At 47.4% G+C, this 18,928-nt stretch overlaps 1 protein-coding gene across 1 annotated transcript in view; it reads left to right on the top strand.

The window, feature by feature from the left end:
• The window catches only part of LOC124805487 (juvenile hormone esterase-like), a 147,774-nt gene that overhangs the window by 97,536 nt on the left and 31,310 nt on the right, over positions 1-18,928 (top strand). Inside the window, exons 7-8 of the mRNA XM_047266051.1 lie at positions 5,693-5,858; positions 10,836-11,017. Of these exons, the coding sequence (XP_047122007.1) occupies positions 5,693-5,858; positions 10,836-11,017 (348 nt within the window). The remainder of the gene's footprint in view (positions 1-5,692; positions 5,859-10,835; positions 11,018-18,928) is intronic.

An 18,928-nucleotide genomic window follows, 5' to 3' on the forward strand; every position in this document is an offset into this window, starting at 1 on the left:
TAGAGTGCGGCTTCTGGGATGAGGAGATCCACTGGTCCCAGATCGAATCCTGCCAGCAGATTAATGACGAGGGTCGGTGTGCCAGGATGTGGTTTTTAGGCGGTTCCCCACATAATAATAGGTGAATATCGGGCTGGTAGCCAAGTCCCGCCTCAGTTACACGATTCTCAAACACTGCCAGCAGACTGTTGGAGTACACATGACGTGTCCCGGGGGATGACGGGGTGACTATAGGAACGAAATCCGGCCACCTCTTAAACTCACCACGCCACATCCGTTAATAATCGTGCCAACACTGCGCCTAAGCAGGACAAAGGCACAAGAGAAAGAGAAACAGGAAACCTTAGACAAGCGGTATGGTAGAAGAATTTCAAGTAGTTGACGAAAAATGTGAGACCCTGATATTCTGCAAAAGGGTAGCAACAGACAAATAATTACGACATATGGCAGCGAGTGAAACGTAAATACTCCCGACTTCTGACGAGTTTGTACCATAAAAGTACGCGCATCGAACGAAATTCTGAATATGGATTTTTTTTGGGTTCTTGTCTAAAGAAGATTTTGGATAACAATACATGTTTGTAATGTTCGAAGAAATCTCTGGCTTTCAACCAGTCGCTGTCAACTGCACTCCACAATATTTTAGCTGAAACATGCTAGTCATCCTCAGGTGAGTTCTCGGAGATTGACTAATATTTGTATTAGTGGATGGATTTGGCGAGAATATGAGTCTGTACCTAAATGAACAATTGTGATTATCTGCTGCCGACCACTGAACGTTCACTCCAATGTGGTGCTATGGACACAGGTTTTAAAGCTATGAACGTTACTGCAGAGTGATGATGGCAGCAAGGAGAAACAAACCGCATAGTGATTAGAGGTGTATATACAGGTTGGTCAGTTGATCGTGACCGGGCCAAATATCTCAAGAAATAAGCATCAAACGAAAAAACTACAAAGATCGAAACTTGTCTAGCTTGAAGGGGGAAACCAGATGGCGCTATGGTTCGCCCGCTAGATAGCGGTGCCATAGGTCAAACGGATATCAACTGCGTTTTTTTTTTTAATGGGAACCCCCATTTTTATTACATATTCGTGTAGTACATAAAGAAATATGAATGTTTTAGTTGGGCCACTTTTTTCGCTTTGTGGGAGGAAGGATAATTGCCCCCCATTTTATCGATGGCAGTCTAAATGGTGCAATGTATACTGATTTCCTACGTAATGTTCTACCGATGTTACAACATGATGTTTCACTGCATGACAACATGGCGACGTACTTCCAACATGATGGATGTCCGGCACATAGCTCGCTTGATGGCGCTGTAATAGTCACAAACATATGGCTCACAATTTTAGACGAACAGTTGCTATCAGGTAGGTTTTTTTAAATTAAAATACAGAACGTAGGTACGTTCGAACATTTTATTTAGGCTGTTCTAGTGTGATACATGTACCTTTGTGGACTTATCATTCCTGAGAACGCATGCTGTTACAGCGTGATTACCAATAAATACCACATTACTGCAATAAATGCTCAAAATGATGTCCGTCAACCTCAGTGCATTTGGCAATATGTGTAACGACATTCCTCTCAACAGCGAGTAGTTCGCCATCCGTAATGTTTGCACATGCACTACAATGCGCTCACGCATGTTGTCAGGCGATGTCGTTGGATCACGATAGCAATTATCCTTCAACTTTCCCCACAGAAAGAAAAACCAAATTGGCGTGAGGTCTGGAACAGTTAAGGGAATTAATAGTAGCAAATAAAGTACGTAGTTGATATAATACTTAACTTTAACCCATACTTGGAGATCATCGCTCTTGTTTAGACATTATTACAATCTCAATATAACTGGTAATGGCGCCTTGCTAGGTCGTAGCAAATGACGTAGATGAAGGCTATGCTAACTATCGTCTCGGCAAATGAGAGCGTAATTTGTCAGTGAACCATCGCTAGCAAAGTCGGCTGTACAACTGGGGCGAGTGCTAGGACGTCTCTCTAGACCTGCCGTGTGGCGGCGCTCGGTCTGCAATCACTGATAGTGGCGACACGCGGGTCCGACGTATACTAACGGACCGCGGCCGATTTAAAGGCTACCACCTAGCAAGTGTGGTGTCTGGCGGTGACACCACACATAGCACACGCCCGTTGGGAATTTTGGTTACAATAGCCATACATCAACAAGATATCGACCTTTTCCGCAATAGGTAAACAGTCCATTTTAACACAGGTAATGTATCACGAAGCAAATGCCGTCCGCACTGGCGGAATGTTACGTGATAATACGTACTTATACGTTTCTGACTATTACAGTGCCATGTATCACAAAGCGAAATAAGTGGCCCAACTAAAACATTCATATTTCTTTACGTACTACACGAATATGTAATAAAAATTGGGGCTCCTATTAAAAAAAAACGCAGTTGATATCCGTTAGATCTATGGCAGCGCCATCTAGCGGGCCAACCATAGCGCCATCTGGTTTCCCCTTTCAAGCTAGACGAGTTTCGTTCTTTGTAATTTTTTTTTCGTTTGATTCTTACTTCGTGAGATATTTGGCCCGGTCACTATCAATGGATCATCCTGTATACCAAGTGGATCTGGGAATGGGAGTGGCAGCCACAAAATCTATCATTACACAGCAATAAGAAACAGAAGATCCTTGTAGTAGTCAGAGGTAAATTTATTCCGGAACTCAAATCATACGACTGTGACGTGCCTTCCATCCCGATTAAACGTTTAAATATACCCTATGGAAAAGTTTCTGACGCGGGTGATGAGTATAGGTAGACACATTTTCAAATATCCTGCCTCACTGGCGATATGTAGACAGACTCGGTGAATAGCGGCGACACTCTTTGTACTGCGCGTAGTTCCGCCTTCGGAAGCTGCGAATCCAGGCGTCACGGCAAAACGTCTATTGGCAAAGGCTGTTAGCTCTCTATAGAAAAAATGTACCCACCCAGCGAGTTTATTGGCAGCTCAAATCTCGTCGTCTAGGTTTCCGTTAAACTGATTGTCAAATGTACCGTAAGGAAAAATAAAAAGAACTACTGATCATGAAGGTATTATCTGAGACGGAAATCGTATGATGTGATGTACTCGCACATGTACAAACATACAAATGATTACAGTTTCCTAAAAACTGTATAATTTGTTCAAGGAAAAGAGCTTCACAAATAGAGCTAATCAATAACGCGTGGGCCACCTCTGGTCCTTACGCAATGAGTTATTCGGCTTGGCATTGATTCATAGGTTGGTTGGATGTCCTCCTGAGGAATATTATGGCAAACTCTGTCCAAATGGAGCGTTAGATCGTTAACTGCCAAGCTGTTTGTAGGGTCTTTCCCGTTCTCAGTTCGGGAGAGATCGTGTGACCTTGCTGGCTAAGTACAATTTAGTAAGCATGAAGACAAGCAATAAAGATTCTCGTCCTGTGCGAGGGGGTATTATTTTGCTGAAATGTAAGTCCAGAATGATATGAATACCGATGGCGTACCGCTGTGCTCTAAGTGTGCAGCGGATAACGACCAAAGGCGTCCTGCTATGAAAAGTAATTTGCACTCCAGACTATTGCTCCCGTTTGTCGGGCCATATGGCGGTCGACAGTCAGGTTTGTATTCCACCACTGTCCAGGTCATCTTCAGACACGTCTTCGCTGGTCGTCGCGGCTCAGTTTCACAAGCATCGCTGAAGACAATTCTACCCTGGTCAACAAGATACTCTCCAATTAAGAACGTATGGAGCATTATAGGCAGTAACGATTTAACACGAAAGCTGGACAGAATGCGGCACGATATCCTTCACGACACCCGGCAATTTTGTCAATCAGTGCCAAGGCGAATAACTGCCTGCTTAGGGGCGAGAGCTGGGCCAATGCGTTATTGACTTGTAACGCTCTTTCTCTTGAATAAATCGTCCAGTTTTTCTGAAATCGTAAACATTTCTTTGTCTGTATATGTACGTCACATCCAACGTTCTTTTTTTGTGTACAGTAGTTATCTCACTTTCATGCCTTTTCAATGCAAAAAAGTATACAGCCAACCTGCTGGATAAGTTTACTGCAATCGGTTGACTGTATGCTTTGTAATATTGAAAATTTGTTTACGGTTTCTGCTGTCAGCTATGTTTACAATTGTCTGTCTTATGTACCTAGACTTTTCTGGACTCGGTTTGATTGAGTGTTGTTGGGAAAGACGATTCCGACTTTGTGTCACTTGTACTTATTCGGGCTGAGGTAAAGGGCAATCTTGACGCCGACTTCCTACAGTACTCTCGGCCATCGACTTAGCGTCCAAATTGGTTTCCACACGCAACGTGGTTCGCAGTGGTGACCTTCATTCTTAAGTCGTCGGCACACGGACCGTGCATCCAAACGTTGAGCGTGCCAAGTTTCTGACGTCATAGCGCGGAATAGCACATTCGGGAGTCTTTCCGAACGTGAAGAGCAATATGTGGCATGTCATATATTCTGAGCGTGCGTCTGAGCGTTGGCCAATGAGGTGGCACAACGCTACCTACGTCACACGCACGCCGTCTCCCTTCAGTACAGAGTTGTGAGGGGCCATATTGCCATTCATATCAAGCCTATATGCACATATACCGTTTCTGAGCACCAGCAAATTGAGAATCACTGGAAAACCCATTTTTAATTGTGTGATTCGTTCCAATAAAATAATGAGAAACAACATATTCGTGGCAAAAGAATTATTGTACCTTGCGTATTATGAGAGTAGGCTATTTGAAGGCAGCGACACACTGAAGATTCGCCCAAAACGCATTGTTATAGTACAATTTGTTATAATTAAATTTCAGTTAGTATCAAATGTACGATTAAGGTTATCAGCAAGGTTAAAACACTATAATTAGATACATAAGGAGTGTTGTTGGTTTAGCGTAATGAGTAGCGTCATTGTCGTGTATAGAGTTTGTTGGGGCAGTGTTTCGCGTATTGACACTTCTAATTTTTTTCCTAACATTCCCGTTTTTATTGCGTTCTGATTCTTTATTATTAGTTTAATACAAGTATATATCACAATATTTGATGTTATGTAAATATAAGTTTACCTTTTTTTTGAGGGGTGACTTTGTTCGATTGGCTTAATCGACAGGACAGCTTGCGCTACTTGCATAAAGATATTTTGCTCCTTTTTCTTTTCAGAATTCATATGTTGCAAAGATTATGCTACTGGGTAGGAACGGTGATCAAGTAAGACTGACCTTGGAGTTTTACTAAAACGTGGGAATAATGAAATAACGTTTATCTTATGCGGAAAAGTATTCCACATTTGTACCGCACTGTTTGTAATGGAACTTTTTTAAGCCTTTGTCATGGACATGGTACTTTGCTTTTCGTGGACGGTGGAGGAAATGTGCGTTTTAATAGTGCTAACGTTCGAATTTTACACGCGGCCGTTGAGTAAACAGTGTGATTCACGAACTAGAAACATCCCTCAACTGCCGCTGGAGTGCGTTGCGATCGCGTATACCATGTTGGGGCCCACGTACCGTACGCACAAGTCGCATCGTGTCTGGGTGTTCAGCAGCACGTTGAAATCGGCACGCTCAACGTTAACGTTCGACGGCACAGTCCGTGTGCCGACAGCTTTAGGCTACGGTAAGAAATGTTGATCAGGTTAATATACCTCTGAATCTCATTCAGAATGTCCGTCTTCTGCGTTCCAGGACAAGAAACGGTTCAGCACATTTGCTTTCCTGGCCGTCGTGGAGGAGGAATGGGAAGGTGCTTTCATCACGGACATGCCAACTGGAATCCTGGAAAGCGGACACGTCAACCGCGTGCCGCTCATCGCTGGCTTTAATTCTGCCGAGGGTCTGGCCACCGTTAACGGTCAGTACTTATTCCCGTTATCATCGTGCTGCTGATTCAGATATTACGCACAGGATATGTGTAATTTATGGAGTCCGACTGCATCATCTATATATTCTACAGATTCCTCAAAATCTGTCCTAGTTATTAATTCGAGTGCGAAAGTTATGTCCCAGTTTCATAAATATTTGTGGGACATACTGTATATTGAAAACTCTATGACGGACATCCCACTAGCTACAACGTGACGTGCTCTCTTACCGTGAGACACTGTGCAACATGCTAAAAGTAATTCACACAAAATATGTTCTAACATGTGCTGTCTCTTCAATAAGAGTAATTTTGACGCTTCCCATTTTAACCCCTGACGCTGATCTTGATTGCTCCAAAGCCCAACAGGCCATAACCAATTCGACTTTCACCTCTAAACTTGCCCATAACAGTGTACTTGTAGTTGTTGTTGTGGTCTTCAGTCCTGAGACTGGTTTGATGCTGCTCTCCATGCTACTCTATCCTGTGCAAGCTTCTTCATCTCCCAGTACCTACTGCAACCTAAATCCTCCTGGATCTGATTGGTTTAGTCATCTCTTGGTCTTCCTCTACGATTTTTACCCTCCACGCTGCCCTAAACTGGTGATCCCCTGATGCATCAGAGCAAGTCCTACCAACCGATCCCTTCTTCTAGTCAGGGTGTGCCACAAATTTCTATTCAGTACCTCCTCATTAGTTATGTGATCTACCCATCTAATCTTCAGCATTCTTCTGTAGCACCACATTTCGAAAGCTTCTATTCTCTTCTTGTCCAATCTATTTATCGTCCACGTTTCACTTCCATACATGGCTACACTCCATACAAATACTTTCAGGTACGACTTCCTGACACTTAAATCTATACTCGATGTTAACAAATTTCTCTTCTTCAGAAACGCTTTCCTTTCCATTGACAGTCTACATTTTATACCGTCTCTACTTCGACCATCATCAGTTATTTTGCTCCCCAAATAGCAAAACTCCTTTACTACTTTAAGTGTCTCATTTCCTAATCTACTACCCACAGCATCACCCGATTTAATTAGACTACATTCCATTATCCTCGTTTTGCTTTTGTTGATGTTCATCTTATAACCTCCTTTCAAGACACTGCCCATTCCGTTCAGCTACTCATCTAGGTCCTTTGCTGTCTCTGACAGAATTACAATATCATGGGCGAACCTCAAAGTTTTTATTTTTTCTCCATGGATTTTAATTCGTACTCCGAATTTTTCTTTTGTTTCCTTCACTGCTTGCGCATTATACAGACTGAATAACATCGGGGAGAGGCTACAACCCTGTCTCACTCCCTTCCCAACCACTGCTTCCCTTTCATGCCCCTCGACTCTTATAACTGTCATCTGGTTTCTGTACAAATTGTAAATAGCCCTTTGCTCCGTGTATTTTACCCCTGCCACCTTCAGAATTTGAAAGAGAGTATTCCAGTCAACATTGTCTAAAGCTTTCCCTAAGTCTACAAATGCTAGAAACGTAGGTTTGCCTTTCCGTAATCTGTTTTTCTAAGATAAGTCGTAGGGTCAGTATTGCCTCACGTGTTCCAACATTTCTACGGAATCCAAACTGATCTTCCCCGAGGTCGGCTTCTACCAGTTTTTCCATTCGCCTGTAAAGAATTCGTGTTAGTATTTTGCAGCCGTGGCTTATTAAACTGATAGTTCGGTAATTTTCACATCTGTCAACACCTGCTTTCTTTGGGATTGGAATTATTATATTCTTCTTGAAGTCTGAGGGTATATCGCCTGTCTCATACATCTTGCTCACCAGATGGTAGAGTTTTGTCAGGGCTGGCTCTCCCAAGGCTATCAGTAGTTCTAATGGAATGTTGTCTATTCCCGGGGCCTTGTTTCGGCTTAGGTCTTTCAGTGCCCTCATAACGTACATTATCCAAACAACTGAGACGCATCGCTCATAAAAAGTTAAGATCCACCTGATAGCACTGTTATGCTCACTATAGTGAGAAAGAATTGGGGGGGGGGGGGACTCTGAATGAAATAGTCAGTCTAATGAGCATAGGATACGGGCTGTGGGTAAACCGGAAAAGAACGAAAGTAGTGAGTAGTCGCTGAAATGAGATAAGTGGTAAGCTGAACCTCAAATTTTGGGGGAAACGTCGTATATGAAGTGATGGAATTCTGCTACGTTGGAAACAAATGACCCATGATGAATGAAGAAAGGATGATATGAAAAGCAGACTAGTACCGGCAGAGAGGGCTTTCCTCGCTAAAGTAAGTCGGCTAGCGTCAAAGAGGAAATTTCTGAAAACATACCTCTGGAGCATAACATTGAACAGAAGTGAATCAAGGCCTCGGGGAATACCGACAAAGAAGATTCTTATATGTGGTGTTACTGAATATGTAAATGAGTCTAAGAACGTTTCTGTTCATCGCTGATTCATTCTTGCTGTCTTTTAATGATTTCGTTATTTAACAGGATTTATAAGACAAGAAATGAGAAACGTATCTACAGGATAGTTAGGTAAGGATTATGTGTAACACACTGACAACAAGAAGGGCAAGGATGATTGGATATGTGTTGAGACATCATGGAATAATTTCCATGGTGGTAGAAGACGAAGCTGCAGAGGGTAAAAACTGTAGAGGAAGAATCTCTGAGATGAGGAGATTTGCAGAGAAACGGAAGTTGTGGCTAGCTGCATCAAACCAGTCAGAAAGATCTTCCCCCTCCTATCCCAAAAAAAGTTTACCTAGGCTTTCTGGTACACCAAATCTACTAGCTAAACTTGAGAAATTATGTCTCCGCTATACAGCTGTAAATCCTAACTATACCCGCCTTTATTTCAACCAATCTCCTCTGGTTATAATATGACCACAAAGTAAATTCCATTGCTTATCAGTGGATCAGACACATCTTGCAGATAACAATAAAGAAAAAAAAGCTTACAAATCTCAGGAGTGCTGTGACCTGTTTCTCAAGCTAATGTACATAAAATTGCCACTCGAATGAGAATCCAGAGTGAATAATGAAACACTACGAAAATTTTTCTTCTTCCTTTTATACGTAGATGTTATGATACAAATGGGAATAAATATATGAAATATACTATAATAATACGTTATATTTCATCTCGACCTTGGTGCAGATGAACGCTAAGTCCACTCAGCACTAACATATTGCAATCTAGTCATCAAACTATTTAGCCTGCTCCCACTAGTACACTACTGGCCATTAAAATTGCTATCCCAAGAAGAAATGCAGATGATAAACGGGTATTCAAAAAATGGTTCAAATGGCTCTGAGCACTATGGGGCTTAACATCTATGGTCATCAGTCCCCTAGAACTTAGAACTACTTAAACCTAAGTAACCTAAGGACATCACACAACACCCAGCCATCACGAGGCAGAGAAAATCCCTGACCCCGCCGGGAATCGAACCCGGGAACCCGGGTAAACGGGTATTCATTGGACAAATATATTATACTAGAACTGACATGTGATTACATTTTCACGCAATTTGGGTGCATAGATCATAAGAAATCATTACCCAGAACAACCACCTCTGGCCGTAATAACGGCCTTGACACGCCTGGGCATTAAGTCCAACAGAGCTTGGATCGCGTGTACAGGTACAGCTGCCCATGCAGCTTCAACACAATACTACAGTTCATCAAGAGTAGTGACTGGCGTATTGTGACGAGCCAGTTGCACGGCCGCCATTGACCAGACGCTTTCAATTGGTGAGAGATCTGGAGAATATGTTGGCCAGGGCAGCACTCGAACATTTTCTGTATCCAGAAAGGTACGTACAGGACCTGCCACATGCGGTCGTGCATTATCCTGCTGAAATGTAGGGTTTCACAGAGATCGAATGAAGGGTAGAGCCACGGGTCGTAACACACCTCAAATGTTACGTCCACTGTTCAAAGTGCTGGCAATGCGAGCAATAGGTGACCGAGACTTGTAACCAATGGCACCCCATACCATCACGCCGGGTGATGACAAATACACGCTTCCAATGTTCGTTCATCGCGATGTCGCCAGACACGGATGCGACCGTCATGATGCTTTAAACAGAACCTGGATTCATCCGAAAAAATGACGTTTTGCCATTCGTGCACCCAGGTTCGTCGTTGAGTACACTATCGCAGGCGCTCCTGTCTGTGATGCGGCGTCAAGGGTAACGGCAGCCATGGTCTCCGAGCTGATAGTCCATGCTGGTGCAAACGTCGTCAAACTGTTCGTGCATATGGTTATTTTCTTGCAAACGTCCCCATCTGTTGACTCAGGGATCGAGACGTGGCTGCACGATCCGTTACAGCCATGCGGATAAGATGCCTGTCATCTCGACCGCTAGTGATACGAGGCAGTTAGGATCCAGCACGGCGTTCCGTATTACCCTCCTGAACCAACCGATTCCATTTTCTGCTAACAGTCAGCGGATGTCGACCAACGCGAGCACTAATGTCGTGATACGATAAACCGCAATCGCGATAGGCTACAATCCGACCTTTATCAAAGTCGCAAACGTGATGGTACGTGTTTCTCCTCCTACACGAGACATCACAACAACGTTTCAACAGGCAACGCCGGTCAACTGCTGTTTGTGTAAGAGAAATCGGTTGGTAACTTTCCTCATGTCAGCACGTTGTAGGTGTCGCCACCGGCGCCAACCTTGTGTGAATGCTCTGGAAAGCTAATCATTTGCATATCACAGAATCTTCTTCCTGTCGGCTAAATTTCGCGTCTGTAGCACGTCATCTTCGTGGTGTCGCAATTTTAATGGTCAGCAGTGTATATGTGAAATACACTGTAATAGTACGTTATATTTCATCTGGACTTTGATGCAGATGAACGCTACGTCCACTCAGCAGAAACACATGCATATTGCAATCTAATCTTCAAATTATTTCGCCTACTCCCACTAGTAAAAGACAGTGTCTCAGTGTTAGAATGACGCTTGTGCTTTATGGTATTGTATAATTTTCCAGCAAAAAACGTGTTCTTGGACGAGGAAACGATCGCAGCTTTCGACGCCAGCTTTGTCGATACGATCAGCTTGGACGTCACCGCAGGCGATGAGCAATACCGTCAGGAGGCCGCACTGAAGATCCGCGAATTCTATTTTGGCCGTGACCCAATCAGCAGTGAGGACTTCAACCGTCTTGTTCAAGTGAGTAAAACACGAAGTGTTCACTTAATGATCATGTTATTGGAAGTCTTTCTTATCAACATTCATGTTGTCACACACGGCACAGTCACATTAATATGACGACCGCGTACGTTCGACGTAAACGCGTAATGACCACCCACAAACGGCAGGCGGCAGTATTAGCAGTGGAGGTCATGCAAAGCGTGTCTGGGGGACGGATAAATAGTGCAATTGCCTTAACTCTTCGTATTGTGCGTGGATGCTATTTACCGGGTGATCAAAAAGTCAGTATAAATTTGAAAACTTAATAAACCACGGAATGATGTAGATAGAGAGATAAAAATTGACACACGTGCTTGGAATGACATGGGGTTTTATTACAACAACAACAACAAAAAATTCACAAAATGTCCGACAGATGGCGCTGGACAGCAAAACGTCAGTGACTGCGCATGACAATCGTGTGTAAAAGGAGCTGTAATGAGAGAGAGAAGCAACACATCTACCGTTATCGGGCCTTTTTTCTTCGAGGAAATGTGTGATTTTGGTTTTGTAACTGCTACCGTGACGGGTGAGAGGTACGCTGATATGTTACAGAATCGCATCATCCCCAGTGTGGCTGATAAACACCTGTTAAAACCTGTTGTAAACGTACGATGTTTATGCAGGATGGCGCTCCACCCCATATTGCCATCTAGAGGGTTGGATCCCCTCCTTCGAAAGCGTGAGATTGCAAAGCCTGGGCTACTCTCAGGGTGGAATCTCCGTCTTCGAAGATTGTGTTTGTTTGTCTGTCTGTCTGCCCGCCGCTTGCTGCTGTCGCTGTTCGTTCGTCCGTCCGTCCGCCTGCCTGCTCGCTATCCATCGCCGCCGCCGCCGCCTGCTGTTTCGCCCGTCTGTTCGCCGCCGGCCGACGCCGCCGCCGCCTGCTGCACGTCCGCCTGTCCGTCACCGTTCGTCTGCAATGAGTACTCCCACCTCCACCGTCATCTACACCTCCCCCTCCCCCTCTCCCACAGTCACTTCCTGGAGTGCCGCCCCTGGCCTCCCTCCTTCCGCCTCCCCTTCCCTTCCCCCACTTGCCCATCCCCCTATCTCCTCCCCTGCTGTATACCCACACCTCTACACCCTTCCTCCAGCCTCCACACCCTCAACAACTCCCACTACTACCCCCGCCCTCACGTACGCCTCTGTTGCCGCCTCTGCTGCCGCCCCTCAGGTGGTTGGCTTCCCCTCTCTCACCGACCCCGTCGCTTCGTCATATGCATCTCCTGCACGCATCACGTCGCGCCAAGCCACCATCGCCACCACTGAACCAGCTGCTTCTCCCGGTGCCTCCACTACGCCACAGGGATCTGCCACCCGCCACCTCCCTCTCCTCCCCGTCCCTCTCCCCTCCTCCCAGCCTCCAGTCTCCAAAAAACCCCAAAAGCGCGTCCTTACCGACTCTGCTCCTGCCACTTCCCACAAAAAATCAACACCACCTCCCCCTCCCCCTGCCGTCACCATGGACACCACCCCTCCTCCTGCCACCCATACCTTGACCCCCACCCTCCACACCTTTGACCTGTCGACTCCCGATCCTAAGTTCCTCGACACTTGTACCCTCACCAAGGAAATACGAAAGTACGTACCTGGTGCTCCCATCTCCCAACTCATTCCCCGCAGGGACTCAGTCCTTATCAAGTCCCCATCCCCATCCTTTCACACAGACCTCCTGCGCAAACTCCCACGAGTAATGTTTGGCCCCCACACCTCTTTGACATCCTTCCTTCCCGCTTCCACTCCCCATCAGCCCCAGCCCCCCCGTCGCCCCCCCCACCTACACCGCTGTGATCACCAAGCTCAGACCGGTGATCACAGAGGATGAAGTGTTGGTAGAACTGAACTCCCTCCCGGACTTGGAAATCCGCTCTGCCCGCCGTATCCACAATGCCTCTGGTCCCACCTACATCATGCGGGTATTCTCTGAGTCCGCCCCATCCATAGACCATCTCCTCACCCAGGGTGCCCTGATATACCACCGTCGCCACCTTGTTGAATCCTCCAAATCCCCTCCCCAATCCTACCATTGCCAGCGGTGCCTGATGTACAATGACCACCTGACTCCCAACTGCAAACCCCCCCCCACCTGTCCCCATTGCAAGGCCTCCCACTTTCTTAAGAACTGCCCCAACCTCGCTGCTCCTCCTTCCTGTAATACCTGCAATGGCCCCCATCCCACATACTCCCACAAGTGTAAAGCTAAACCCCCTCCAGCCACCCCTGAACTTACAGTCCCAGTTCGTCCCGTCAATCCCCCTGTCCATCCCAACAATTCCCTCCGTCCACCCCCCACAGCCGAGGACATCATCCGGTTCATTACCGTTGTACTCCAAAACATTCACCCTTTTCAGTGCCCCCACACCTTCCAACAAATCTCCCTTGCTGCTCGCTCTGTTTTCCACCTGAACACCATCGCCACTTACTCCCACAACCAAGCCCACTTCATCTTCACCCGCCTCGACACCCTAGTTTAAGTCTCTTCCCTCTCTTCACCCCCCTTCTTCCCGTCATGGCGCGGCACGAGTCTCGCATCCTCTTCCAGAACATTCGCTACTTCCACTCCAACAAATACCTCCTCATGCACACCCTCTCCCACCACCAGGTCGACACCTTCCTCTTGAACGAAACCTTTCTCCAGCCCCACCATTCTATCCACACCTCCCCCTATATCCTCCACCGCACTGACGCTCCTGGTCCTCGTGCGCAGGGTGGAGTTGCGATTGGCCACCTTAAGCGTATCCCCGTCTGGCCACAACCTCTCCTCAATGACCCCACTGAACACCTTATCCTTAGTGTCTTCTTCCCCTCCCTCACCATTACCTGTGCTACCATCTATGTCCGCTCCACTGCTCCTCTTCCTTATGACTTCATCTCACACATTGACCACACCTTCTCCACCTATGTGATTGATGCCGACCTCAACATCCATAGCTGCACTCCTGCTGCCCTTCGGCGGTAGCATCAGTTCCTTTCCACAATCCAAGGTGACCTTGTTCCCCTTCCCCAGCACACCCAACCCAAAAGTGACACCACCCCCAATGTTGTCATTGCCTCCGCCAACCTCCTTGGGCGCATATCTGCCGCTGTCCTTGACCCCACAGGTAGCGATCACCTCCCTGTCCTTCTCACCATAACGTCTGCTCACCGCCCCCCTCTGACTCCGCACCCTGCACCCCCTCCCAAAGTCGTCCATGACTATTGCTGTGCCAACTGGGATGCCTACCGGGATTCCATCTCCACCCAGGTCGAAAGCCACCCTCTTACCTATCGCCATCCTGACGACATCATCCACGCTTCGTCCTTCCTTCAGAAGGTAATTACTGACGCCGTGGAGGCCCATGTTCCTACTAAAACCATCCAACCACACCGTCCCACTCTCCCTCCGCAGGCTGTCCTCCTCCGTGAATCCCGCCGCCTCTATCGCTCCTCCCTGCGCACTCATGACAGGGATACACTCCAACGCCACCGGCAAATACTGCGACACATACGGAACCTTATTACAGCAACGAAACGCCGCGACTGGCGCCAGACCTGCACGTGACTCAACGCCACCCTCCCTATCAACTCCTCCAAGTACTGGTCCGCCTTCCATCGTCTTACTGGTTCCCTTTCCGCTCCCCACTACCCCCTTCTCCATAACGATCGCCCCCTTCCTGACAACCTCAGTAAGGCCAACCTCTTCGCTTCCCACCTTTCCGAGGTCTTCTCCATCCCCGATGATCCCCACTTTGATTATTCTCTTTCCCCCACAGTCATGGAATGTGCCGATACCTCAGTCGCTCCACTTGCTCCTAGTCTCCAGTACTTGGGGCAGTTGCCCCCTCCGACGTAAACACTCCCATCACAGCACAAGACATTACACTTATCCTCCGGTCCAAACGCAACACAGCCCCTGGTCACGACTGTGTCACCTACCGTCACCTTCGTGAAAGCCCCTATTCCTTCCTGACTGTTCTCGCCCATCTCTATAATGTCGTCCTCTCTACTGGCTTCTACCCTGACCTGTGGAAGACCTCCCGCGTCCTCTTATTCCTCAAACCCAACAAACCCCCTTCTGCCGCCTCTTCCTATCATCCCATCTGCCTCACCTCCATCTTCAGTAAGGTCCTTGAATCCATCCTCTCCCACCGTATCCATCAGCACCTTGCTCAACACCACCTCCTCCCCCTTACCCAGTGTGGCTTCCGACCCTCCTTCTCTGCTGACGACCAACTCCTCAACCTTGTTCACCTTCTGTCCCTCCAGCTCAACTCCCGTCGCTCCGCCATTTTTGTTTCCCTTGACCTCCAAAATGCCTATGACCGTGTATGGCATCCCGGTCTCCTCTTTAAACTCCAAACCTACGCCCTGCCTATCAATTTTGTCCATCTGGTCGCTTCCTTCCTCTCGCACCGTCCTTCCTATGTCACCCTCCACAACACCAACTCCCGTATCTTTTATCCCACGATTGGCGTCCCCCAGGGTTCTGTACTCTCCCCTCTCCTTTATCTCTTGTATACAGCTGATAAATATGCTGATGACACCGCCTTCCTGGCTCTCTATCCTACCCTTCAACGATCTCAACGTACCCTCCAAACCCACCTTAACCAGTTCACCACTTGGTGTAACCAGTGGTTCCTCAGTCTCAACCCCTCCAAAACCCAGGCAATCATCATAGGCCGCACCACTCGCTCCTTTCGCCTCCATGATTTCTACCTCACCCTTTATGGTCGTCCTATCCAATTCACCCCCACACTGAAATACCTTGGCCTCACCCTTGACCGACACCTCACCTGGACCCCTCATCTCCTGACCATCCAGCAGAAAGCCCATTCCCACCTCCACCTGCTGAAACTCCTGTCTGGCTGGACATGGGGATTGCATCCTTCTACCATCCTCCACACCTACAAATCCCTCATCCGTCCTATCCTCTGTTATGCCAGCGTCGCCTGGATCTCCACCCCCACCCGCTTTTACAAGGCCCTCCAAATCCTTGAACGCCATGCGCTCCGCCTTGCCTTCCATATCCGCCTTCCTTCCCCCACATAACTCCTGTATGAATTGCTCCCCTTCCCCCACCTCCTCATGTTCCTCCAACATCTCCGCATCCTTTACATTGTTCGCAGGCTTGATCCCCCCCACCCTCTGTTTTCCTCCTTCCTCTCCACCCCCCGCCCGTTGCCGCGCCTCTATCGCTGTATCCCTCCCTCTCTCCACCTCCACACCCTCCATCTCCTTCATCAGGGCAATTTCCAACGCCTCCCCTTCCCAGATGACGAACTTCGTCGTGACATCTACCCTTCCTTCCAACTATAACCTGGCCTTGTTCCCCCCCCCTCCCCAGGGCCCCCTTTTCCTCTTTCCTCCTTCTCCCAGAGCGGATTTTCCTCCGTCCCCCCCTCCCCTGAGACCCTGCACCCCATACTTGCCTCTCTCCTTCCCACATCCCTCCCTACCTGGCCCTCTTCCACGCGCCCCCTGCTCCCCTCCCCCATCTCTTCCCCTCCCTCCCTTCTTCAGGTCTCGCTCATCTCCTTGCGCCTGGCAGATCCTCTGTATTGATCATCATCAGTGTGCCACATCAGTGTTGTGTTTAGTGCTGTTTCTCATGTACGTCAAGAGGTGTGATTTTAATTGTGTATTGCCTTGAGGTTCGCCGTCAGTGTTACGTTATGTGCTATGCCATCCGTCGCTACCTTTATGCTCCTGTCGTACTGTGCCTTGTGTTCTTTTAACCATCGCAGTGTGTGGCTTTTTGTGTGTGCTCCTTTTAAACAGTTTTTTATCTCCATTTTACAGTCACCCCGTTTTTTGTCTATTGCCTTCCATGCTGTTCCCCCTTTTTTATATCTATGTTCGCCTTATTCTCTCCTTTGCTGTTTTTAAATGTCTTCTGTTGTTTTGTTCTATGTCTTTCGGCTGAAGAGCAGCGCCTATGCTGCTGCCAGCCCGCCCCGATGGGTAATTGAAATAAAATAAAGAAAAAAAAAAACCATATTGCTAGACGCGTGAAAGATCTCTTGCGCGTCGTTTGGTGATGATTGTGTGCTCAGCCGCCATTTTCGTCATGCTTGGCCTCCCAGGTCCCCAGACCTCAGTCCGTGCGATTATTGGCTTTGGGGTTACCTGAAGTCGCAAGTGTATCGTGATCGACCGACATCTCTAGGGATGCTGAAAGACAACATTCGACGCCAATGCCTCACCATAACTCTGGACATGCTTTACCGTGCTGGTGACAACATTATTCCTCTACTACAGCTATTACTGAGGAATGATGGTGGACATATTGAGCATTTCCTGTAAAGAACATCATCTTTGCTTTGTCTTACTTTGTTATGCTAATTATTGCTATTCTGATCAGATGAAGCGGCATCTGTCGGGCATTTTTTGAACGTTTGTATTTTTTTGGTTCTTTTAAAACCCCATGTCAAAAAAAATGGTTCAAATGGCTCTGAGCACTATGGGACTTAACATCTATGGTCGTCAGTCCCCTAGAACTTAGAACTACTTAAACCTAACTAACCTAAGGACATCACACAACTCCCAGTCATCACGAGACCCCATGTCATTCCAAGCATGTGTGTCAATTTGTAGCTCTCTATCTGCATTATTCCGTGATTTATTCAGTTTTCAAATTTATACTGACTTTTTGATCATCCGGTATATTCAACGCTCTAACCGTTAGGCTATTAATTCTGGCCACCGTCCCATGCGGCTCGTTGTAGCCTCATGATTACCTCGTCAGCTGTCTGTGAAATGGCCGTTTATTGCAGAAATACGTACACAATCAACTGTGTACTGGTGTTTAGCAGTGTACGATTCTGTGTCAGGGTTGCTCCGAGGCCGGATAGCGAGGGAGTCAACAACCTGCTTGCGTAGCACCTGTCTGCTGGACCTGGGACTTGGATACCGGGGCAAGAGTGTGGCTGGTGCTGAAAGCCTGCAGATGGCCGATCAGTAGAAAGCCGTCAAGACCAGGGAGGTGGTATTGGTGCTAGAAGATGGTTTAGTGGTGACTTGCCCAAACTCGTGGTGGCTACTGGCTGACCCATATGAGTCTAGTGCCCTGCACAGTCTTCTCATTGTGGTAGGTGCTGCAGGATTATGAATACCTCTGCCAGAATTGACGGTTATTTATACTGGTCAGCAGTTCAGTTGTTGTCGCCGGATGACGAGGGAGTCGATACCCTGTGTGCGTGACACCAGTCTGCTGGATCTGGGAGGAGTTTTGTCTGCCCGCCCTACCAGCAGAAATCTCGTTAGCTTACCGCACACACCGAGCGAGGTGGCGCAGTGGTAGGACACTGGACTCGCATTCGGGAGGACGACGGTTCAATCCCGCGTCCTGCCCTCCTGATTTAGGTTTTCCGTGATTTCCCTAGGTCACTCCAGGCAAATGCCGGGATGGTTCCTTTGAAAGGGCACGGCCGACTTCCTTCCCCATCCTTCCCTAATCCGAGCTTGTGCTCCGTCTCTAATGACCACGTTGTCGACGGGACGTTAAACACCAATATCCTCCTCCTCCTCCTTACCGCACAAAGTATTAGCCACCCCCAAAAAGAACTCACTGGTCGCTTTGGAGCAAAGTAGATTTCACATGAACCTCCACCACTGATTTAGGTCGTGCCAGTGAAGCGGTGCGTATGTACCAATTGGTTATGTGGTATTGGCATTACGACTGTGCAGCACATAGTGCACAGCGTACTCAAGATTGTCTCCAGCTACTGTATCCTAATCGTTGCAGTAGACGAAGGAGACCTGCATGAAATTGTCCGGGATGAAGAGCCACTTCTGTGTGGACAGGGTGTGGTAGTAAGTCGTGGCCATGGGTCAGGCCGTTGGCAGCGCTAGAGAACAACATCAGAAAGTTAAATATTTCATTAAGAATCATGCTACTACACTCACAGC

This window comes from Schistocerca piceifrons, chromosome 7 (assembly GCF_021461385.2).
Source record: "Schistocerca piceifrons isolate TAMUIC-IGC-003096 chromosome 7, iqSchPice1.1, whole genome shotgun sequence".
Taxonomy (NCBI): Eukaryota; Metazoa; Arthropoda; class Insecta; order Orthoptera; family Acrididae; genus Schistocerca; species Schistocerca piceifrons.